General features: G+C 45.1%; 2 protein-coding genes and 3 non-coding genes across 6 annotated transcripts; all 5 read right to left on the bottom strand.

Moving 5' to 3' along the window:
* Positions 1-11515: 11515 nt before the first annotated feature.
* LOC138734758 (UPF0729 protein C18orf32 homolog) lies at positions 11516-16617 on the bottom strand. Its single transcript, XM_069882565.1, is given in 5 exon segments — positions 11516-11551; positions 11553-11591; positions 12688-12829; positions 12831-12929; positions 16539-16617. Coding segments are annotated over 4 exon segments (291 nt in total). The 5' UTR covers positions 12905-12929; positions 16539-16617.
* A 384-nt stretch (positions 16618-17001) lies between these two features.
* LOC138734757 (large ribosomal subunit protein uL22-like) lies at positions 17002-20649 on the bottom strand. 2 transcript variants are annotated; one of them, XM_069882564.1, is made up of 7 exons: positions 20584-20649; positions 20231-20283; positions 20102-20142; positions 18825-18959; positions 18428-18526; positions 17696-17887; positions 17002-17093 (listed from the first exon to the last, which is right to left on the bottom strand). In XM_069882564.1, the coding sequence occupies exons 2-7, from the start codon at positions 20268-20270 to the stop codon at positions 17046-17048; spliced, it is 555 nt and encodes a 184-aa protein (XP_069738665.1). In that variant the 5' UTR covers positions 20271-20283; positions 20584-20649; the 3' UTR covers positions 17002-17045. The 2 variants fall into 2 exon arrangements, with proteins under 2 accessions (XP_069738665.1, XP_069738664.1); XM_069882563.1 differs by lacking the exon at positions 20584-20649 and adding an exon at positions 20359-20517.
* On the bottom strand, positions 17543-17613 carry LOC138734762 (small nucleolar RNA SNORD58). The gene has a single exon (XR_011339632.1). It is a non-coding gene; the product is annotated as a small nucleolar RNA SNORD58 (small nucleolar RNA).
* Positions 18107-18174, bottom strand: LOC138734763 (small nucleolar RNA SNORD58). The gene has a single exon (XR_011339633.1). It is a non-coding gene; the product is annotated as a small nucleolar RNA SNORD58 (small nucleolar RNA).
* LOC138734761 (small nucleolar RNA SNORD58) lies at positions 20385-20453 on the bottom strand. The gene has a single exon (XR_011339631.1). It is a non-coding gene; the product is annotated as a small nucleolar RNA SNORD58 (small nucleolar RNA).
* Positions 20650-23845: the final 3196 nt, after the last annotated feature.

The raw sequence follows: 23845 nt of genomic DNA, 5'->3' as shown, positions 1-23845 counted from the left end.
CTCTGGTCACCATTTGTGGGAGACTGAACCCGTGCAGGTACCTGGACAAGATCACAGACAATCAATATGATTGGAAATCAAGTCATTTATTTGCAAGCAAGCAAGCCTTCTGTACTTTTCTGCTATCTTGCCTTGCGTTTACGTAATGCTTGGGTAAAGCCCAAAGTTTCCCTTCGTAGTTTTTGTACATGTAATTTTGCACGTAGACTGCCTTCTTGTTCTTTGTTCTCTGGTCACAGTGATAGTTTCTTGTTCTCACACTGTAGCCGCTTCTCGACCTTGATGCGTTCCAAACTTCTCTCTAGCAACCTGATACGGTCACATCATTAGTCCAGCATACACTCCCACAATCCAGAAAAACTTTGGTATGCTTCTTCTCAGGAACAAAGTGTGAAGACCTTATGGAAGAGTTGTTGTGTTGCCTCATCTAGCTCATTGTTGAAATTCTCTTCTTGTAAGGTGGCTATTTTCTTTTTTTTTTTAACGTCCTTGTATAAACTGAGCATTTGAGAGAATATAAAACTTGGAGTGATGGGGTTATAATGTTTAAATACTTGTATTTGAATGTTCCATGTGATGGTGCAGTACTGATAATGATAACCTGCTGCCAGTACCAGCCCTGAATATTCTGTTGGAAGAAGTACATGGTCGCCATCTCACACCCAGTTCAAACCATCAACAGAAGTTATCCTGTTTTATTTTGTAAGAACTTTGATGCTTGTTTCAGGTACTTCCGTCAGCGCACAGTTGTTGCTAACTTTTGCCTACAAATGGTTGTGCTGATTGTACAGGGAAAGGTACATTGGAGGTGTCACTTCATCTCTAGTGGATGCAGCAAGTTGCAACAGAGTTCCTCTTCTGTAGTTGTGCGGGTTTTTAAACTGCATGTGCATTAAATAAGTCATTTAATACTAATATCTGAAATACCAGTGAATTGATGTCTGAAGAAGAGAGAAGAGAAATGACTAAGTGGAATGTTTCTGTAGGTCTTCAGATTTGTTTATGTGGCTTTTTGTCATGCATCTGCTGTATCCAAAATGTTGATTCCGTATCCCATTGGGATATGTGTTATAAAATATACTGCAGAATTACATGAAGGAGAACTTACTTTATTCTTTGAAAACAAAAATGGTTTTCCACACCCGTCCTGATAAATTTTAACTTTTCTCCCCAAGATGAGCCTTACAAAAGACAGCATTATCAGTACCTTTTGTGTTAAATTGTTTTCTAGTCTGTGCTTATAAGGTAGTGCCCAAATAAATCAACCATCTCCCTGGGCAGCCTGTTCCAGTGCCTTTCTGTGAAATATTTTTTCTTGATGTCAAGCCTGAACCTCCCCTGGAGGAGCTCTAGGCCATTCCCCCTTGTCCTGTCCCCTGTCACTTGGGAGAAGAGGCCAGCACTCACCTCTACAACCTCCTTTCAGGTAGTTGTAGAGAGCAATAAGGTCTCCCCTCAGCCTCCTCTTCTCAAGACTAAACAACCCCAGCTCTCTCAGCCGCTCCTCGTAAGACTTGTTCTCCAGGCCCCTCACCATCTTCATTGCTCTTCTCTGGACTTGCTCCAGAGCCTCAACATCCTTCTTGTGGTGAGGGGCCCAGAAATGAACCCAGGATTCAAGGAGCGGTCTCACCAGTGCTGAGTACAGAGGGAGAATAACCACCCTCGACCTGCTGGTAACACCGTTTCTGATACAAGCCAAGATGCCATTGGCCTTCTTGGCCACCTGGGCACACTGCTGGCTCATGTTCAGTCGGCTGTCAACCAACACCCCCAGGTCCCTCTCCTCCAGGCAGCTTTCTAGACAGACTTCTCCTAGTCTGTAGCACTGCATAGGGTTGTTGTGCCCCAAGTGCAGGACCCGGCATTTGTCCTTGTTAAACCTCATGTCATTGTCTTCTTTACCAACATAATATATTTAACAATGTGATAATGCCTTAACTGATGATTTTATTTATTTATTCCCTCTTGTCCTGTCCCCTGTCACTTGGGAAAAGAGGCCAGCACCCTCCTCTCCACAACCTCCTTTCAGGTAGTTGTAGAGAGCAATAAGGTTTCCCCTCACCCTCCTCTTCTCCAGGCTAAACAACCCCAGCTCTCTCAGCCGTTCCTCATAAGGCCTGTTCTCCAGCCCCTTCACCAGCTTTGTTGCTCTTCTCTGGACTCTCTCCAGAGCCTCAACATCCTTCTTGTGGTGAGGGGCCCAGAAATGAACACAGGATTCAAGGAGTGGTCTCACCAGTGCCGAGTACAGAGGGAGAATAACCTCCCTGGACCTGCTGGTCACGCCGTTTCTGATACAAGCCAAGATGCCATTGGCCTTCTTGGCCACCTGGGCACACTGCTGGCTCATGTTCAGTCGGCTGTCAACCAACACCCCCAGGTCCCTCTCCTCCAGGCAGCTTTCTAGACAGACTTCTCCTAGTCTGTAGCACTGCATAGGGTTGTTGTGCCCCAAGTGCAGGACCCGGCATTTGGCCTTGTTAAACCTCATGCCATTGGACTCTTCCCAGCAGTCCAGCCTGTTCAGATCCCTTTGCAGAGACTCCCTACCCTCCAGCAGATGGACACTTCCACCCAGCTTAGTGTCGTCCGCAAACTTGCTAAGGGTGCACTCGATGCCTTCATCCAGGTCATTGATAAAGACATTGAACAGGGCTGGACCCAGCACTGAGCCCTGGGGAACCCCACTTGTCACTGGCCTCCAGTAGGAAGGAGGAAAATTTTTTTTAGGAAGGAGGAAAATTTTTATGTGGGAAAATTGAAAATATTTTGCCAACTCGAGTGGCCGTCGTTCCAGACAGGCTGGCCACCTGAAGGAACGTTCACCCTCGCCCAAATTTATCTGACCCTAGAGACTATTTGATGCATAATCAAAGTATGTTCTGCACACCCCACACCCCCCCCAAAAAAAACGGGTAAAAGCCCAAGCCTGCTTTTCCTCCTTGATTGCGAAATTTTCCCCTTTTCGTTCTGCGGGAGTCAAGAGTTAAAAAGCTTTCAGCAAGTTTTTGCCGGAGATAAGGATCAAGGATCGGGGACTGGGATAGAGAGAAGGGGGGGATTACAGTTGATGTGTGGAGGAAAAAAATGAATTAAAGAGACAGTATTGGCATTGGTGCAGTAAAAAGGACAATTTGAAAACATTACATAGTAAAGTTTATCTGCGGAAAGAAGTCTGCTTGTTACTTCAGGGAAAATATGGATATGGAAATAATTTTTTGTATATAAAGTTCTGAAATCACTGATTGACAGAGGCACTCTGAGGACAAATCCCAAGTCTTCTCCAGCTCTGAATGGAGTGTACCTGCCTTAATGGTTAAATTAAACTGTTAAGTGTAAGTTCTTTGTTTCAGATTTGGTGACCCAGGTGGGACCCTCTCTGCCCGGCTGCGGGACCCTCTCTGCCCGGCTGCGGGACCCATTGCGGGTGGGACTCTCTTGGGTACCCCCGGGGATTTCTCCAGAGAGACTCCCTTCCTCAACTGGATCTCTGCGGGGACAGACGGGAACCCTCAGATAAAAAGGTACATTTTAAATTTTTTCCCCTTGTAGAGTGACATTAATCACAGAAATTGGAACTATGGCACTATATGTCACTTTGAAGTGAATGTGTGGTCTCTGTATGTTTTGAAGTGAATAAGTGAATAATAAACAATGCCAGGGCACACATGGGTTAAGTCTACCTAATGTGTCCCACTGATGGGCCCCTCACTGGCTGCATGGCTTCTGTGCAGGTTGAGCATGCTAGTTTGTGTGGGTTCCAGGAAATACTGGTTAAACAGTTAAATGTCCTTTTGTTTTCCAGAACTTATTAGTATACCCACATCACGGTTTCTTTGTGTCTCCTGTTTGCCTCTGATGGCATTATCTTATCTCCCCCCCACTTCTTGGGTCTTCAGGCTGATAAAAGCTTTTTAATAATCAGTGATGGCTGATGTATGAGCTCGATTATGGGAAGATTCCTGGTACACTGGCAGAAGCAGCTTCATGAAGCAAAGACATCGCAAGGCTGGATATGCAGTGGCTACCACCAGAGAAGTGATCGAAGCCAGACCGTTACCCCAGGAACATCAGCCCAGAAAGCCAAAATAATCGCCTTAACTCAAGCACTGGAATTAGCAAAAGGACGTCTTTGGAGTGGTGCATGCTCACGATGCTATATGGTGCTATATGGAAAGAGCAAGGACTCCTTACGGCCCAAGGAAAACATGTTAAACATGCAGCAGAAATCCTAAAGCTGCTGGAAGCTGTAAATCTTCCAGAAGAAGTGGCTATCACACACTACAAAGGTCACCAGAGAGGTAATACTGGCCGGAAAATTGGTAACAAATTGGCAGGAGATTTTGAGGCCAGGATGGCCGCAGAAAAAGGCAGAAGTAATATCTGCTTTGATTCCATACAGTAAACTTCAAATCCCTGATTCTGATTTAAAATTGGAGAAATATTCAAGGGAAGATAGAAAATTGATTATCAATATGGCAGGAAAACAAAACAAACCCTTTGGGGTGTGAATAATAGGAGTGCAAATAGATCTCTCTGAACTCCCCATAAAACAGGGGGGCGCACTGGTATTCATTAGCATTAACAGATGCTTTCTCAGGTTGGCCAGAAGCTTTTCCTTGCAGGACAAGTAAAGCAGAAGTCACAAGAGTATTGTTGGTTGAGATTATACCTCGTTTGGAGTGCCTGCAGCAATATTGCTAGGTAGAGGTACACATTTGTGCTAAAGTGGTAAAAAGATTAGTGAAATTTTAAGAACTGATTGGCAGTTACATTCTCCATACTGACCACAGGCCAGAGGCCAGGTGGAGAAAATGAATCATCAGATTGTTGCTGATAAAACAGCAATCAGCTCAGCTAAAAATCTGACAAGAAGCCAATCTATGTTGGCATCAAGCACTCCCTTTGGCCTTGCTTGGGTTCTGAAATAATGGAAGTAAAGTATTAGCCCTGTATACCAATTGCAGTATACAGGAGAAGATCTCACAGAATTAGGTGAAAATTTGTCTAATCAGCTAACAAAACTAGCTGAACTTGTTTGAGAAACAAAGAAAATAAAAAGAAAACAAGCTGCCTGGTGTAGCGGTTTAAGATCAATCTGTACATCCCTTTACACCCGGGGATGAGTTTTCTGTTAAAGATTCTACAGGAAACCACCGAGAGAACAGTGGAACGGGCCATATGAAGTATTGCTAACAGCCTTTGCAGCAATCGGGATGGAAGAACCAGTCAGTGGACAACAGAACGCTTAACACCTTTAAAAATTAAGGCTAACTAAAGTGAACTGTAATATTATTGTTAATGTGTCCATTAAGAGAAGCCTTATTTTCCCATAGGTTGGATGCCTCTGTAAACATTTGGGGAAACTTGCTTGTATAACATACAGTAGTGTGGCCTTTTGTTTAAATGCCATTTTTTTCCAGTGTTCCATGTATTTTGGGAATCCCCGCAAGCATTCAAACCTTTGGAAACTATACGTGGTTGTCAAAACTGTCATATAAATCTGAAACTACGCTGGCTTCCTTTTAACACCAGGACTAGCCATGCCCATGAATTATAATAATTTAAAGAGATGTATTTGTAAGTATGCAAGGAACCTCAATTATACCCCGAGCCTTGGAGGCCTCAAATCTTGAAACCAGCATCAGTTTTAGAAAATAAAACTGAAATTGATTATCTGTTATTAAGATACCATAAGTAATTTTCTGACTTTGAGGGCATGAGTTGTTCCAATTTGACCAATCAGTCTAGCTCCTAAACTTGCCCTGGTTGAAACAATCTTTTCTCGGTGTTGTAGCATTGAGACTATCAGTTTTGTTAACCCATATAGTGTTCCAATGTACATTTTGGTGTTGTCAGTGAACAGTAAAAGGTTATTAGACATGGAAAAGAAATCAGATCAGACACGCAGTAGAGTCAGGAAAAAAATTAAAGAGAGACTCTTACGCAGAGAAAAAGGAAGACAAGAATCCAGAATTTGGTACGAGCATATGTTTAATTGGTCTCCCTGGCTAACGTCACTCATAACAGCGCTAGCAAGACCCCTCATATTGCTCCTATTACTATTGTTAATAGGGCCGTGCCTGATAAACGCCCTCATGAAGTTCATGCAGGATGGAATCAGAGCAGTGAGAATGCTAGTGTTAAGGACACAATACAGCCCCCTCTATACCGAAGACGAAGAGTCAAAGATTTGACTCAAAGAAAAGGGGGAAATGTAAGGGCCATTCAGTCTCAAAGAAAAGGAGAGGCCGGGCTGGAAGCTGTTCACGAATACATGAACACAATGGGAGGTTACTGTTACTGCATATAGGCCCCTGGGATAAGAATACACAGACAATAAGAGATTGCTGGAATCTATCAGAATGTAACACGAATACACCGAATGTACCCCTAGACTAGCCAATAAAATTGCAACTAATAATTTTGTATGTGCCTGCTTTTACTATAAATGTAACTCCACAGGTACAGCAGGGGTCGCTCCCCTTGAAGAGCATCCCTGGCGGCCAGTCTGTTTTTTAACCTCTTGTGCAAGAGAATAAATTTTGTACTTTATTTTTGTACCAGCTTGCCGTGCTGTGTCATTCTTAGATTCTGGACCCTAACAGCTACAATGCCAGAGATTTGTTCTGGATTTATTCTTCTCTTCCCTTCGCTAATCAGATGCCCCAAGTATTTTACTTCCTTTTCCACAAACTGTAACTTAGTTTTTATTACTCAAAGACCCTTTTTCCCTAGAAAGTTTAATAGCTGAATGGTGGCAGATTAAACTTCTGTTTCCTTTTTAAATTCCCAGGCCTCAGTGCTGGTCAGGGGCACATTCACAAATCCCACTCCTCCTGGGGCTTCTGGCATGGGTACTTCTCTTAAGGGAAACATTCTTCCTCTAGAAGCCTCCTTTAAGGAAAGCAAAGGGAAATCCTGAACATCCCTTTTAATCTGATCCAATTCAGTGGCCTGAGACCTCTGTACTTCCCCTGTTAAGGGGGCAGACGTTTCTGCAGGATCAACCTCCCCTCCTGCATTATTTTCTTCACTGCTCTCTTCTTTAGTTTTCCCCATTCCATTTTGGTTATTGGATCCTTCCGAAGGATTGTATGGGGGTGGTAAATGGTCTAGGGGTTCTTATATATTCTCTTTGTCCTCTCCGAGGTCCCTTATAACATATATAGCATGGGACCCCTTCCAACATGCACCATAAGCACTCTCCTCTTGACTTACAGGTTCTTTGTTATTTAAGTATAGATTCAAAGCCTGACAAATCCAATCATCTGTGACCCAAACTTCGGCCAGTAAAGTGGGTCAGGCCTAATGGGTTCCTTTACCCATTCAAACCTACAATATTGTCTTTTAATCTCAAAGTATGTTGTCTCTGGCACACTCCTTTCATTAGTATCTGTTAAAATCCCATTCGCTATCGTCTGTGCCTGAGCTTAGCAGTTGCTGATCTGATAAGGGACACTGGAGTGCAGAGTGTTACTAAATCACTTTGCCATAAAAGGGGGAAGAAAAAAAGAATAACTCAAACCCTTTTCTTGTAAGATCGCACATATACTTTAAAACAACTTTCCCCAAAAAAATTCAAGTATTTTCTCTAGGTTAGGGTCCACCAAAAAGTCCACCCCCTCAAACACATGTAAACTGTTGAACAATGAACAATCTTCCTTAAATCTCAGTGTTCTAAGAAGGTGATCAGAGTTTTAAGTTTACCAATCAGAGGCACGTGCCTTTGTTGCTTAAACCTTTTACACACAACCAATGACTACTGCTACTTAAACCTTTTCTCTCTCCTTCTCTTCACATACATTTTAAATCTTTCTTCTCTCTCCCTCTCTTCATGTATGTTTTCCACCACTGATCACACTTTCTATTACACGTAATACACACACACACACAACCTGTGCATATTGTTCCCAAGTTATACACACACAACAATAAAACTGCCTGCAGAAATAATCGCACAACAAATTTTGGATAAATCAATAGCTGGCACTCTATTAAAATTTTTAAGGATCATTTCCCTCATCTTGACATAATTTACCAGTTTCTGTTCTTGACATGCTGTCTGTGCAACAGGTGTTAGGTTAACAACAACATCATAAAAATTCTAAGACAAAACTTACACTCACTTCATTCATCTCCTCCCATCAACTTTAGTTCAAAACCACAATCGCTTCATAGCAGTGCTATGTCTCAGGCACACACATACAGAGTTATGAAGTATACCAAAGTTAAAATCAGTTATCAGTATTCAATTTCTTATTATACCTTCCGAGTTCAAAACCAAAATGGCACGCGATTCTTGTAACAATTATTAGTAGGGACTCAGAACCAACCCCTACCAAAACCAAGACAGTGGGAACTTTAACCCCTGCTACCAAAACCCAAGAAATGGTATGTTTTCAATCAGTAAGGCTCTTTGAATGATTCTTGAAGAGTCCCTACGACACTGCAAATTCAAAATTTCCAAAGGCATACTCTGGGTTCCGGTACCCGGTATACCAGTACTGCACAAGACGTCTCCTGGCTAGCCCCAAATTTAATTTAGTTAAAGAATACCTTTATAATCCTCCATGACCCTTCTATTTTCCCTGGGCGCTACCTTGCCCCCATTCCCTGAGCATCACCCCTAAAGGACTGTCAGGTGGAATGCTCAAAGAAGGATCCTCAGATTCCTCTCTCCTTTTTGAACCTCTCTTAATGAGTCTGTTTCCCATTACACTGTTTTCCCCGCGATGACACAAGTGACACTCCATCAGAGCATGGCTCCACAGGCTGTCTGGCCAACCTTAAACCAGCCACCAGAGGAAGCGCCGGGGTGGACCTGGCAGTCAGCACCAATGTCACCTTAACTAATAATCAAGTACAGGTGGTCCCCTCAACAGCTAAAGGACCTCTTGGTTATGACTTTAGTGCCTTATTATTGGGACGTTCATCTGCCCCAAAGCAAGGTATTTTTGTTTTGCCAGGAGTAATAGATGTGGACTATACTGGTGTTATTGGCATTATGGTAAAGGCACTATGCCCTCCAGTTCATATTTATGCCAGAACTAAAATTGCTCAATTGATACCTTTCCGAGCTATGGTACCAACTACGTCATTGATAGATCGTAAAGGTGGATTCGGGTCTACAGAGTCCCCACAGATTGCCTTTTTGATGCCTTTAGGGAAAGATTGTCCAACCCACCTGGTGGGTTTACAAATCGGAAATTTGAAGCCTTGTATAGTTGATGCTCTATTAGACACTGGTGCAGATGTAACTGTTATTTCCTTTAAACAATGGCCAGGTTGGCCCTTGGAGCCAGCTATGTCTTCAATAATGAGAGTGGGAGACTCACAGCAGACTCGACTCAGCAAAGAACTTAAATGCATCTACGATGTAAACGAGCCTGCTCATCGTGCCTGGGTTTGACCGTACATTACAGACTCTCCACTCAATTTAATAGGCCGGGATTGCCTGTTACAGTGGGGTGTGACATTGTCTTCTAGCCCTTTTGATGGGGGACTGATCCTGAAACTGACCTGGAAATCAGATACTCCGGTTTGGATCAATCAATAACGGTTATCAAAGGAGAAGCTCTCCCCTATCCAGGAACTTGTGACTGAACAGCTGGATGCAGGTCATCTAGAACCGTCAACCATGGAATACACCAATATTCACCATTCAGAAGAAATCTGGTAAATGGTGTTTATTACACAATCTACGAGGGATCAATGCAGTGATGGCTGACATGGGAGGCTGCAACCAGGCCTACCGACACCTACAATGATTCCCCGAGGATGGACTATTTTAGTCATTGATTTAAAGGACTGTTTTTTCAATATTCCTTTGCATCCAGATGACTGTGAGAGATTTGCTTTTTCTGTCCCATCGATAAATCAGCAAGAACCTCATCAACGTTATCAGTGGACTGTTCTTCCTCAAGGAATGAAGAATTCACCTACAATGTGTCAATTATATGTCGATTGGGCTCTTAGGCCTATCTGAACTGAACAAACTGACTGGTTGATATACCATTATATGGACAACATTTTAATAGCGTCAAAAGAATTAGACATCTCTCAAGCCATACCATATGTGTCCGCTATGCTGCAACAATCAGGGCTAGTTGTAGCTCCTGACAAAATACAGGCAACATATCCTATCAAATATTTAAGTATGGAAGTCACAGAAACTATAGTGCGGCCACAAAAACTTGGCTTTAACATTCAAATCACGAATTTATTTCAGGCTCAGCAACTGTTGGGTAGTCTTCAATGGGTTCACTCTCTTTGTGGTATCACAAACACAGACATCGAATTGCTTTTTGGGCTTTTAAAAGGAGGAGGTGGTCCTGACGAAAAAAGGGAATTAACAACTGTTCAGGAACTTGCACTTCAGTCTATCACCGACAAAGTTGCAAATGGATATAGTGGACGTACAAACCACGAACTCCCTATCAATGTTGCTATCTTGAATTCAGATAAACACCTTGCAGCTATACTTTTTCAATGGGTCACTACTCTGAAAGACCTATTATAAGTTTTAGAATGTGAGGAGAACTATTAGACATTCTGGGGGCCTGAAAGGGTCAAAGACAGAATAATGAAAGCCAAGAGCCTGGAGAGCAATATTCTGTCTGGCCTGAAAGGGTCAGGAACAGAATATCATGCCAACAACAAAGCTGCTCCTCCTGAAAGGGAGGTTGTGGACTATCAGGGCTCTTGGCAACATGCTTAGTTTCTCATCATTCCAGGGCCCGAGTTAAATATATTTCCAGGGCACCTGCAGGTCTAAGATAAGACCAGCACAAACAGAAGAATGTGTGAATCCTTGAACAGACACGTAGTCCCTCACTTGTAGAACTTGCATAACTTGTATTCTCACGGTAAGAATAGCAGTAATGTAAACAGTGCACTCAAGCTTGGTAGAAACTGACAAGCTCTCCCAGGAGAGTATAAAAACTCTGGTTGAGGAATAAAGATTTGCTACTTGCCACCAGAGCAGTAGTCCGTCTAGTCTCTCTAAGATGTCCCTGTGAGCTGGTCTCCGTCAGTGAACCCTCCCAATGGCAAGAGGCTCCTTTCGGTAACCCGTGGGGGTGTCAGGGCAACGGGCTGACTGCCTCGGCCGCCTATCCAGTCAGTGGGACCTGAGGTAACTCTAGAAAGCAGATGCCTGAGGGAGGAAGGATTTACTAAGCACAGTCCTCTCCTTTAAATAATTGTTTCTGCCTCTGCAAGCCTTCCATCTCCATATCTGAGGTGGATTTTGTGCTATCGGTAGCCAGTTCTATAAGCAAATAGATTATAGATTAAAAGTCATTCCAGTGAGGAAAATAAAGAACTTAAGGTTTCAAACATTTTAAATTAAGAAGTGTGCTAGCTGCCATTTTAGTGGCAAAAGAGACCCTATCCTGTAAGTGATAACAGATTTTATTCAGTTAAAATGTGCAAAGAAAAAAGTCTCAAAGTGAAATACCACCAGTTCATATTGGACACAAGGGAATAAAATCCATATGAATTAATTCCTTTAATCCATTTTCTTTTCAGACACCTCTGTGTATCTTCTTTGCAGCAATTTCATTTGTAATGCCATTGCTTTTAAACTGCAAATAAAAGACAGCGTAATTAACAGGATATCAAAAAAAGGACTCCACACCCAGAATAGTAACAGCTGGTGATGAAAATTGGTTTTAGAAGCAAGGCCAGAAAAGATCTATGCAGAAATCTGCAGCAAGAACCAAAGTGGTGGCATCTCTTTATAGTTACACATAATTATTGCTTCAGCAGTGGGAAGGGAGGGGATGAGGGCAGAGACAAAATATAAATCTTTGCATTTTGTTGGAAGAAAGAAACAGTAAATGCATGATTTGCACACGTGAAACATTTCCCCTCATTATAAGTGGCAGAGCTAGCTGAAGATTGTTTTTTTTAAAAGAAAAATCTGCTTTCTATATCTGGTGTGATATACCAATGATTTGACTTCTTCCTTCTCTGAAAAAATAGCCAGTCATTAAAAAACAAAAAATGAAAAACTAAGCTGTTTCAGAAAAAAGGTGTGATTCCTATCCTTCCAAGACCTACCAGGAGCTGTCTTTAAGCAACTATTTATAGCTGGCTCAGTACCAGTAACTCCCTTCCATAAGAAAATAGCCACAAAAATGTCTGTAAAAACACAAGTATGTATGTTTTTTGTGGTGCTGTTATAAATGACTACACTGCCAGGCCAATTCAGCAGCGAAGTATTTTATTATCCAGGGATGGGGAGCTGGGTAATACAGCGCTGGGTGCACGAGGAGCTCCTGCCCCACCAACACGCACACTAAACCACGCTTGCCACACCTTTTTATACATTTGTTCTCATGCATATTCATTCAGTTTCATGAATATTACAATCATCTTCGAGAATGTTCTTTCCCCTTAGTGCACCCGGCCCCTCCCGGACCGCCCAGGGACTCTCAAGAGCTCCTCCCCGAGGCTCCGCGAACGCAGACTTCCCCCCCATCCCTGCACAAATGTTAAACCATGAATTTCGTCAAACGCTTAAACTTGAAGATAAACATTCACAACTTCACAATTACCGCCATTTCCTGTCATGCTGACACGAATCTCCTCAATATCCATTCTCACAGTGCAAACCCTGAACTATTGCTGGGTGCTTTATCTGCAGTTTACCTGGTTCACTAAATGCATTAATCTTACTTTATAAATTCCAGACTCATCCTCTTGATCTCTTTTTGTGGCTGAAGTTGCCCATGGATTTCCAGTGTTGCCCCCTTGACCTTGTTTTGTGGCTGTTGTTTCTTCCACAGCTTTCTTGGGCCGTATGCACTTAATGAACACGATAGATGTGCGGTTCAAGGAATTTCTTGTAGATCCAGAGGAGAACTGGAATGACAATACAAGGAATGCACATCATGGCTTCCTCTTGTTCTGTGACAAACCTGTTGAGGGAAAAAAACAAAACAAGTTAGGATGACAGTGTTTATATGCCATGAGCTAAGAAAATAGCCTTACTTAATAGGGACTGTAGTTGATATTCAAACAGTCTTTAATAATAGATTAACAGTTAAAGTTTAAAAAATGCTATGTGTTCCAGTGCTATAAAGTCCTCAACAAGGGAAACATTCTTGATGTTTTAGCAAAAAAAGGAGTTTGCTATTATCATTCCTACAGCTGGAACTTAGAAAATCAAATTCAGAAAATAAAAGGTTTTGATTAAACCACACAAAACCAATTTAAGCGGTGAACTCCAGATATTAGCCCAGTTTGTGCTGTATTGCAACAGAAGGTCCGAAAAGGTTTGTTTTTCTCATTCCCTTTTTATTTAAGGTGAAATTAAATGGCAGGACTCGGATCAATCCAACGGGATTCCTACCACTGAAGGGGGGGAGGGAGCAGAGAGAAGAGGAAATCCTAGTCAGGATTTGAGAAAAGGAGAATATGAGTTACTTCCTTCCTGCACAGGAAGAATCGCTTGATCCCACACTGTAGTATACCACAGAAAGAACTGGTCTCTCTCAATATCACACCTAACCTGAAGATCTCATCATCCAGACAACTGCACATGGACCGCAGTGCTGAATAGGATGGGTTTGGAGGGTCCACCCTGATAATGGATACAGACACCAGACAAAACAACTGCCAGGAGCCAAACATGCCTGAACAGGTGCACATTTTTGGTGGGAAGGGGCAGAATTAGTGAAATGAGCTTATTAGCAAGGCATGACCCTGAGTGTATAAAGGGATGAAGCAAGGGTGAGGACTGAAGAATATTCTCCCACCAGACTGAGCATTGGACTGATGGGATGCCACAGCACTGTGGGGGTAGCTATCTTTCTCTCTCTCTTGCTTCACTTTTTTCCTTCTCTTTCCTCTTTCCATGCATGCCTCATAACCAAATAAACAGTGGCACATGACCTTATTTGAGTCTTAATTCTGTGTCTGAGTATCTGACCTAAATGTACCCATATCCTTACGGCATGTATCATTTTAATTGGCATCACAGACAGGATACTCAGAAAACAGAAAGTGCCTGCTGCTACTTTGTTGAGGCTATTTCTTTGAGGCTCTGGAGTGTTTGTGTGACTGAGATGTACCTTGGTACAAAGCGAATGCAGAGTCTGAATCCACAGTTCCGTCTACCTGCAAGGGTACCAGCCAGAGAAGGATGAAGTGAGTGAATTTTTGAACGTGTTAGAACCTGATAAATATTTGGAAAGGTGTGACCTCCTGAGGGTGGATTTAGAGGAATTGTGGTGGTGTAAGGTGAGACCCCCTCAGGACGATAGTGATCCCCTACATATTGGTTAAGATGGCCACTCACAAGTCTATAGATACTCCTGATCAGGGGCCCTCACTGTTCGAGGGGGTGGAACAGTTGTTTGATTTATTAAAAGAACATCAATGTTGCCCAAGTTCCCCAGGCCAAGAATGGGCAAAAGCTCATTGGTTCCAACCCCAGAGTGTAGTTGATCAAATTAAGGTACTGCACAAAGAAAGGGAGTTTCGGATAGGGAAAGGTAAAGGTCCCCTTTGCGAAGGGTGAGGCACACAGATGCAGTTATCGACTCATTGCAGATGGTGGTTAAATCATTACAAGACCTACTAGGAGACCTTAAAGATCAGTTAGAAGAGAAGTCAGAATAAGATTTTGCAGGAGGAGTTGAGAAACTACTTCTGTCAGGAAATGACTGCCTCTGAAGAGGTGGAACCGATAAAACATCTGGGGGGGGGTGTGATTAGGCAAATTTATCCTCAGGAGGAACTGCAAAAGGCAAAGGAGGTTTTAGAATTAGAAAATGTTCTTCATGTATGCCCCCTGGTTAAAACTGAATACGTGTATGACCATAATGAAGATCAGAACCCTTTGGTAATTACGAAGGAAGCTCTGTTTACGGCTGCAGAACTGGCCAAGTTCAGGAAGGATTTTAGTAGGAACCCCTGAGAATCTGAAACTGAGTATGTATGGAGGGTTCTCCTTCATGGGAGAGGGAGGGATAGCATTTTGTTATCAGAAAAGAAGGCTGAAGGGTACCGGGCCCTGGTGTATTTCCAAAGACTGGCAATCACTGGGCACCATGGTCTTTGACACAGCGTACCATGTATTGGGCAGGGGGGCTTAATCCCCTCGAGCAAGATGATCCCCTCGCTATTACCGGAGGCATGGATTGAAGGGATGAAGCAAGGGTGAGGTTTTGAGAACGTTCTCCCACCAGACTTAGCGTCAGACTGACAGGACACTGCAGCAGTAGCTGAGTTATCTCTTTCTTTCTTTTTTCTTTCCTTCCTTCTCTTTCAAATACATGCCTCAACCAAATAAACAGTGGCATGTGACCTCCTTTGAGCCTTAGTTCTGCATCCAAGTATCCGAGCTAAACGTGCCTGTATCTGTACAGAACGTATCACACACCCATCCATACAATTGACCAAACTATTAGAAAATTAATCATTCCCTCTGTCCCAAAACCAGGAAGAAGCCTTCGGAAAGAGCAGCAAGCCAAAGTGCAGGAGCAGAAAGGGACAGCTAGGAGAAGAAGTAGTTAATTAGGAGTAGAGCTGACCCTTTCAGTACTGACAAGCAATATATTAGATACACTTTGCTGCATAAGGTAGGTTTGTCCTTTGTGCTCCTCCTCTCTAGGCTGCTGACATTTGAATTCGCATATGAACAAGCAAAACAAAAATTTTCCAGGATCCTTCCAGGGAGAATGAAGAGGCAAATATGCACACTGCAGCTGGGATCAGTTTCACTTTTTTTTTTAAGCTATCCTAAAGATTTCTTTTAGCCCCATCCCCCCCCTTCCTAGATACTAAATTTTCAGCAAGATGTGGATTCATCTGCTAGCTGAAGAAGTCCAGGCTGCCCTTTTGAGGTAACAGCAAGCAGCTCTGCAGCCACACTGCATCAAGATTCCAGACCAAAAAATAAGTCATTCTTCTGCCAGATGCAGAAAGAAGTCAGTGGAAGTATAGCACCAGTCCAAACATATTGAGATGTTGCTGCTGCTTCTCTGATTTGGTGATGCTCTGTTGCCTGGTTAGCAGGCCATTCATTTTTAGTAAACCACCCCCCCCCCCAAAACAAAGGCAAATAGTCAAATTCTAATAGTAAGCTTATTTCTTTGCGATACAAGCTTTTGTTTCTCTCTGCAAGCCGCCGTACATTCGGGTCAGCAGAGTGAAGGCGCCTGACGCTGCAGATATCAGTGTGTTTAGTCTCTGTTCCCCCGTGTAGCTCGGTCGTTGCTCAGCTGCCGTCACAGGACGGGAAAACGGCTGTGCGGACAAAAGGGTTGGGGTTGTTTTCATAAAGGGTGACCTAGCCTAGAAGGGATAATTTATGTTGCTCCACGCAAACACGCACCGAAACCAGAGCCCTGCGCCCCTGCATGAGCCGTTCCCAGTTCAAGCCGCCGCTCCGGCCGCAGAGAAGGGAGCAAGCGGCACAGTGGGCTAGCCCGATGACGTCTCCAGCCGGGCAGCCAGACGGGGATGGAGGAGCGGCAGGGTGCGAAGGAACTCTCGGAGCACAGCCCCAGCCCCGCACTCACCTCAGTCGACAGGGACCCGACGCAGTTACTGGCCGCCGCACCGGAAACGGCTCCCGACTGACGCGCACCACCGCCGATACGCCGCCAATAGTAGAAGGCGGTGTGACAAGTGGCCCATGCCCCGCCCCGCCCTCGCGGCCGGAAGCGGAGTCAGGGCCCGGGACGGTCGGACGGACTCACAACTGCGCTGGGTCTGGGGGTGCAGAACTACTGCTGACTTCTTCCCAGGCGAGGAAAACCACACCCGTACGTGTTCAAATGATCTTGTTTCGTATACGAATAGTACTGGTATTAAGTGACTAACGTCCCCACTGGCAAAGGAGCCGGCTTTCCAATGGCATTGCTGGCTGCTGCGGCACCCGAGTGTCACCAGGCAGCACACCCATGGCTCTGAAAGTGGAGCAGAGCACTGGACACCACTTAGAACAGAAGCTTCAGACAAGCAGAGAAACACACACAATAGCTTAGCTTTATAAGCTTTATTTATGTACATCTGTTGTATCAGATTCACTCCCGAGCCATCAGCTTTTGCTTCTTCAGCTTCTTTTGGGATATCTGAAAAACAGAACACAGACATGAGAAAACAGCAATAGTTTTACACCTTCTCAAAAACATCTTACAAAGAAGTTTACAGTCATCCTTTGAAAGAAATACCAAGAATTGTTAGAAGTTTCTTCACCCATTTACAAAACATCCCACTAATCATACCCAAACATCAGGAAATGTCTTTCCAGTTACTGCACTGCTTACAGGCTGTCAACTCAACTGAAATCGTACTGAAACACAGCATATCCTAACTGGATGACCTAAGTACACCATAAGTCTTTCAACAGGGTCTGTGAGGAGCCCCTCCAGTCCTGGGAGCCCTGGGTCCATATTCACAGGCAGGGACAGAGAATGCTGTCACCACTCCGGGGGAGGAATGGACAAACCATCCATGCAGTGTCAGCCCCTGAGAAGTACTGTTCTCAGATCCCAGCATTGTGTTTACAGTAAATATTGAGGTTGCTCAGGAAAAACTTTTTTTTTCATAGGTGTTGGTTCCAAAGGTGTCCTAAGATAGTCATCACAGCAACCCCTCTGCCTAAAAACCAGTATTAATGCTCAGATATCTTGACAGCAACATTAAAGAGGAGTAAGGATACAACATGTGGTACCTTTTTCTTTTGAGCAACTTCTTCCTCTGGCTTGGGAACGATTTGCTCCTTCTCAGTGAGGATCATCTCAATGTGGCAGGGGGAGCTCATGTAGGGGTTGATCCGCCCATGCGCTCTGTAGGTTCGCCGGCGCATTTTGGGAGCCTTGTTGACCTGGATGTGCTCAATGACCAGAGAATCCACATCAAGACCCTGGGAGGGGGGAAAGGTTAAACTTGTGATTTGTTTTTCTCTTCAAATAAATAATCTCTGCAACAGAAACATGGATAACCACCACCCCCCGCACACATCACTCCTGGCAAATAAAATAGCAGTGTCAGAGGACAGAGTATTTGCCAAGCAAGCACCAGCTGAAGTCAGAAAAACATTGACTGCTCTTCCACATGTCACAAGGAATTTAAAAGGATGCTGATGGCTCAGAGAGAGTATTATTATTACATGGTTATTCTAAAGGTGTCCCAAGATAGTGATTACTGACATCAAAGTTACCATATTAAGCACTGAGTATATTACGAAGATACAAATTGACCAAGAGCCAGATTTTGCTTTGTTCTGTAGGTTTCAAGAAGTCTAAACCACCCTTACTCTAAGCAGTCGACAGCCATGCACACACTAGCTATCTGCAAAAAATTATTTCAACTCGAAAACTACACGCAGCCTAATTCCACTGAGTCCAGGAGCACCAACACACAACACAAATGCTTCACATTTAATAATGATGACACAGCCTACCTTGAGCTCAGCATTGCTCTCTGCATTTTTGAGCATGTGCAACAAGAACTCAGCACTTTTCTTAGGCCAGCGTCCCTGTGTCCAGCCCCACTGCTTGGCCTGGAAGAAAAGAGTTCAGTCTTTATCCTGGTACAACACAACTTGCCCTTAACACACCATTACCTTGCCATTACATCCCCTTTTATTAAGGCTGCATACAGAAGTAATTACATTTGATCAATTACTTGACACTGCAAGTAGATGCAATGCTTGCTGTACTGGAATCAAGAATAACTCTTCTCCCTCTTATCATCATTGATGATAGACTATTCTCCATACCATCTCAACATCATCTTTTCTCTCTCCTTTACCCAGCCCAAGACAAAGCACCCTTCTCGGCCTCCATCACAGATCTCACCTGGGCACACCTGCCAACTCCTCCATTGTAGCGACGGAAGGGAACACATTGCTTCTTCAGGGTGACATCCTTCAGGTACTTGGTGGCCTTGCGGATGTGCATGCCTTTGATGGCCTGGGCAGTCTCACGGGTGTTCTAGCAACACAAAGCACAGGGAAGTCCTGCTTAACAGATCTATCCAAGTTACAATGGGATAAAAAGAACTCCTCTCTTCTTCCTGGACCCTATTCTTTTTGCTACAAACTCAGTTTAAAAGAAGCCCTCACACACACACAAAAAAATTAAAGAACAAAGAATACTTAATAACACTTTTTTCTACTATCTATCTTCCTAACCCTTGCTATGACTTTCATTACTGAATTTGTGGCTCTGGCCACATCTTTATTGGTTTTTTTATGTAATGGCTAGATCTTTCCAACCAGCAAAATTAAAATTTCAGTATTTATACTTTTCATAGCTTCTCTTTGGCCAAAAATCAAAAAAAGCAGGAGCCTGAAAGATAAATCCTACTAAAGTGTCAATTATGGCATCTCAGAGGAACCAATGACAAAACAAGCTACAAACAGCATAATTATCTCTAAGGAAATTATAAAAGGGGAGAGAAGAAAAGGCTCAGAAAGAAAAATCAAGGATAAAGTAACAGTACTTAAGAGAGCATACTAAATGTGAAAGTCAGAGAGTAACTACAATACTACCTGATCACAATAAAAGAGTAAACCAAAATAAGTGAAATCTCTTTTCACCTGCACTATATAACACCAAGCAGAAAAGCATCCGCTCAGCTTTAGTTTTGTGATTAACTCAAATGTGTCCCGAATTCCCTGTGCACCTAAACCTTTTCCAGAGGAACTTGTGTTCTCATGCCAAACACCCCAAGGCTCCCCTGCCATACTTCCCAACCAGCCCCACGGTCAGATGAACTCCATGTTCTTTCCAAACAACCAAAAAGGCAGAGTAAGACAAATGAAGCAAATCTCTCTCTATAACACATTCCTCCTGCTAAATTCACCGCAACATGCTTTCCTACTGTGTTTTATTGTTTATGTTAGACAGGAAGCTCTTTAGGACACAGCGCCTTGGTTTAGTTTCTGTGGATAAAAACTATTACAAGCAGCTAAAGCAAACACAGGCCATGACCTACGCTACCACCCTGAAGTAACTACATAACAAGACAAGACAGTAAGTCACTTTGTTAAAAAAAACAAAAACCAGAAACCAACAAAACAACCCAAAACACAGATGAATTTGCATTCCCTGCTATGCACACCCAGCCGTACCTTAAAATGCACCCGCAGGTTGGATCCCCGGGACTTGTATGCTGCAGAGAAAAAAGACCATCTTTTGGAATTAAAACCTCAATGGCTTCAGTGAAATCCTACACGATTGTCCATGGAAAAATAACTTACATTTCGTAGGGTTCTCCGGATCCAGAGAGTAGCGCACCATTTTGGGGGCTCAACTACAAAAAAGATATTTTTAAAAAAAAAAACTTATTAAGCTTCTGACGCTGATATGCAGAAGCAGGATTGTTTACCTTACTGCTGACAGCGAACTGAAGGAGCTGCTCAGAAGTTACGCTTTCTTTTCACAATTAAATCCAAAGGTGTCCTAAGAAAGTCATCACCGCAGCCACGTCCTCTCCTGGGGCCTGCTCCCAACCTCAACCATGAGCTACCCCATCTCCATCCCCTACCCGTCCTTCCCCGTGCCAGCCCCACAGATACCGAGGGCGCCTGGCGAGGCAGACCTCGCCTCCTACCTGGGGGAAGATGGGAGCGGATTGGGACAGCTCCCTGGCCGCCACGGTCACCTAACCTCAGGGCGGCGGCGGGGAAGAGGAAGAGCGGGGCATGCTGGGAGAGCTGCCCGCTCTCGCGAAAGCCGGGGCGGGACTTCGGCCAGGGGCCATAGCGAAGGTACCGCACTAAGCATGGAATGAAGGGTGCTGCAATACATCCCCGCGCGTGAGCCAGAGATGTGGAAATAAATCGTGTTTGTGCACCAGCCAGTGCCCTCCTGTCTTTGTGCGGTCGTGTGGGACCTGTGGCAGGGCTCCCCGAGGCTTACCCCCACAAAACAGCGGCGGGCCCGCCACCCTGAGGGAGCTTCCCTCACGGGTCTGAAACAGGGGTCTTCTCTGCGCAGCACCCTGAGGGAGTGCTTCAGCGTGCTGCACAGGGAAGACCCCTGTTTCAGTCAGGAAAGACTGACGCTGGAGCCAAGACACGGTTTTATTACCTGCCATCTGAAGGCCAGTGTTGTTTGCAGACCAGCCATCAGTTGAGCCTAGACCAAGGAGCATGGCTGAGGGCTACAGCTAGATGTTGGCTGAGGGCTACAGCTAGATGTCAGCTGAGGATGAGGGGAGAGGGGAGCCCATCACTCTTCAGAGGGATCCCAGGGGTGAGACCAGAGATTCCTGTGTATCCATTGCAACTGGTATTTATTGCACCATTATAAAAAAAAAAAAAAAAAGAAATCAAAGGCTTACTTACCATCTCAGAACAGTGGTAATGCGAAGGAGGATCAGCACCACCAAAATAGCCTTTCTAAGCCAAGCATTACTACAGAAAAATAAACAGTGTGGGTAGCTAAGGCCCGGCGGTCGGAAGATCTCGCGATGTACGGAAAGGTAGGACCCCCTCCGGATAGCCAATTGCGTTTAGTTCATGATGTAAGCGGACGGAAGTGACGTCGTAAACCCAAGCTATGTAAGGCTGTGTTACGTATCAACAAACGCCATTTGCCACCCACCACATTGGTGTTTGTGAGCTCATGGACCAAGCAGCCTGGGGTTGGTCGCCGTGCCGTTCCTGAACCAGGTCGCCACGCCTCCGAAGGCAACGCCTCTGAAGGCAACAAGTGGTGCCGAAACCCGGGAGCCAGGAAGGAGCTCCGGGAATCGGGAAGTCACTTGGAATCGGGTGAACGGTGGCCGGTGCGGCTGGACCAGCCCAGCGGGGAGGACGCTCCCGGACCCGCAAGGAGGATGGAAGCCCTTGTGAAGGTCGTTTCACAATTATATAAGACAGATTGTAAGCCTAAAGATTTTATTCTCGCAATTGCGAGGCTTTTAGAGCTTGGGGTCATTGACCAACCGGTGGATATTCTCCACCCCGAGGTGCGGGATAAATGCACCAAAGCGTTAGCCGAGGAGGCGATGTCCTCGGGTTGTGGGAAAAACCTTAAGTTGTGGGGGAAAGTCATACAGGCCTTGCAGGAGGCCACGCAGGAGCAGGAGACCTGGAGGGCAGCAAGGGACTGTTTGTCCGCCACCCCGGAATTGGGGGTCGGGGCGGCCACGCAGACTCTGCACCCCCCACGTGGTGATGATCATGCTGAGTCTAAATGTTTGCGAGAGGGTGATACGTCCCCTCAATCCCCAAACCCCAACCCGCTTACGGAGGGACAGAAACGAGCGGAATCCTTCTGGGGTGGGTTGGCCGAGGAGGCCGGGGCGCCACTGGGAAACCAGGGCCCGAGGAAATCTCGGAGAGACCGACACCTTATGCGCCCCAAGATGGCGCCGAGCGGGAAAGGGAAAGGCAGGGTGAGAACGTTTGTGGCGGGAACAGGGAGGAAGCGCTGGAATTGAATAGCGCGTGCAAGCGTGAAGGGGAGGAGAACATGAAAGAGAAGGGTGGTGCGAGCGAGGGGCGGAGAGCCAATCAGAGCGCCCGTCTGCTTCTGAGCAGCAGGCGGGGCGAGCCGAGGGGGAGGGAGCGGCCTGCCCGCAAGGGAGGTGGGCGGGGCTGGGGCCCAACAAAAAGAGATCGGGGCCCGGAAGTGACCGGTCAGTCAAGTTCTGACTCCGGCTCAGACGCTAGTCAGGGCGAGCGGTCCACAACCGACTCAAGCTCAGAGGAGGAGGAAGTGGGGGTGGATAGAGTTAAAAGCCAACATATCCCCACTCGAATTAAAGAAAAGCCAAGAGGGGGACAAATACCTCTCACGGATTGGAGGAAAATAAAGATAGCGTGTGCCGATTGGGCCCCATCAGCCACACTGGCGTTCCCAGTCCAAGTGACGGACGGTGGACAGAGGGTCCACTCACCAATAAACCCTAAGGATATACAAGTGATTGTTAAAGCAATTGCAGATAAAGGGCTTAATTCTGCTATGGTCTCCACCCTCATAGACAGTGTTTTCGGTGGAGATGATATGTTCCCCTTTGATATAAAACAAGCTTGTAGATTAATATTTGACGGGGCAGGGATGATTGTTTTTAAACAAGAATGGGAGGACAACTGCGTGAAGCAACTAGCCCAAGTAGCTGGGGCAGATCACCCACTGCATGGCTCCAGCCTGCAGCGGCTCATGGGAACAGACCCAACAATGATTACCCCTCAGGCGCAAGCCCAGGGCCTGCGGGCCCATGAAGTCATGGTAACTACCCGTGCGGCCAGAGAAGCTATTCGCACAGCCTCTAGAGTTATTGCCAAACCATCACCATGGTCCACGATAAAACAAAATGAAAGTGAGAGTTTCACACAATTCATGGACTGTCTCCAGGCATCAGTCGACTCTTCGAGCCTGCCTGCGGAAGCAAAAGGCCCGGTTGTAGCAGAATGCTTACGTCAGCAGTGTAATTCAGCAACCAAAGAAATTCTGCGGTCATTGCCGCTGGGGTCAAGTATCGCAGACATGATTAAGCATGTCGCGAAGGAAGAGCATCTAGCCCCAATCCAGATGGCTGTTCGCACCGCAATAGCCAATGTGATGGCATGTTTTACATGCGGCCAGGCGGGCCACGTTGTAGCAAACTGCCCTCGGTTGAGGGACTCTTTAACGGTTTTTGTTCAGAGTTTCTGTCCACAGGACCGGATTATCAGATGCCCTTGTAACCCGTACGCCCCGGTGGCAGGAGAGGACGACAAGTCAACAAGCATCCTGTCTGCACCTGAGAGTTCCACACCGGCGGAATCCAAACAACAGCGACGCAGCCTCTATGGGGAGGGGCTGCGATGCCTTTGTGTAATTTTGATTTTAGGGCTGATTGTAATAATCATATTGGCATTGAT

The sequence above is a fragment of the Phaenicophaeus curvirostris genome, unplaced genomic scaffold (assembly GCF_032191515.1).
Source record: "Phaenicophaeus curvirostris isolate KB17595 unplaced genomic scaffold, BPBGC_Pcur_1.0 scaffold_203, whole genome shotgun sequence".
NCBI classification, from domain to species: domain Eukaryota; kingdom Metazoa; phylum Chordata; class Aves; order Cuculiformes; family Cuculidae; genus Phaenicophaeus; species Phaenicophaeus curvirostris.
This window is presented reverse-complemented; position numbering and strand designations above follow the sequence as displayed.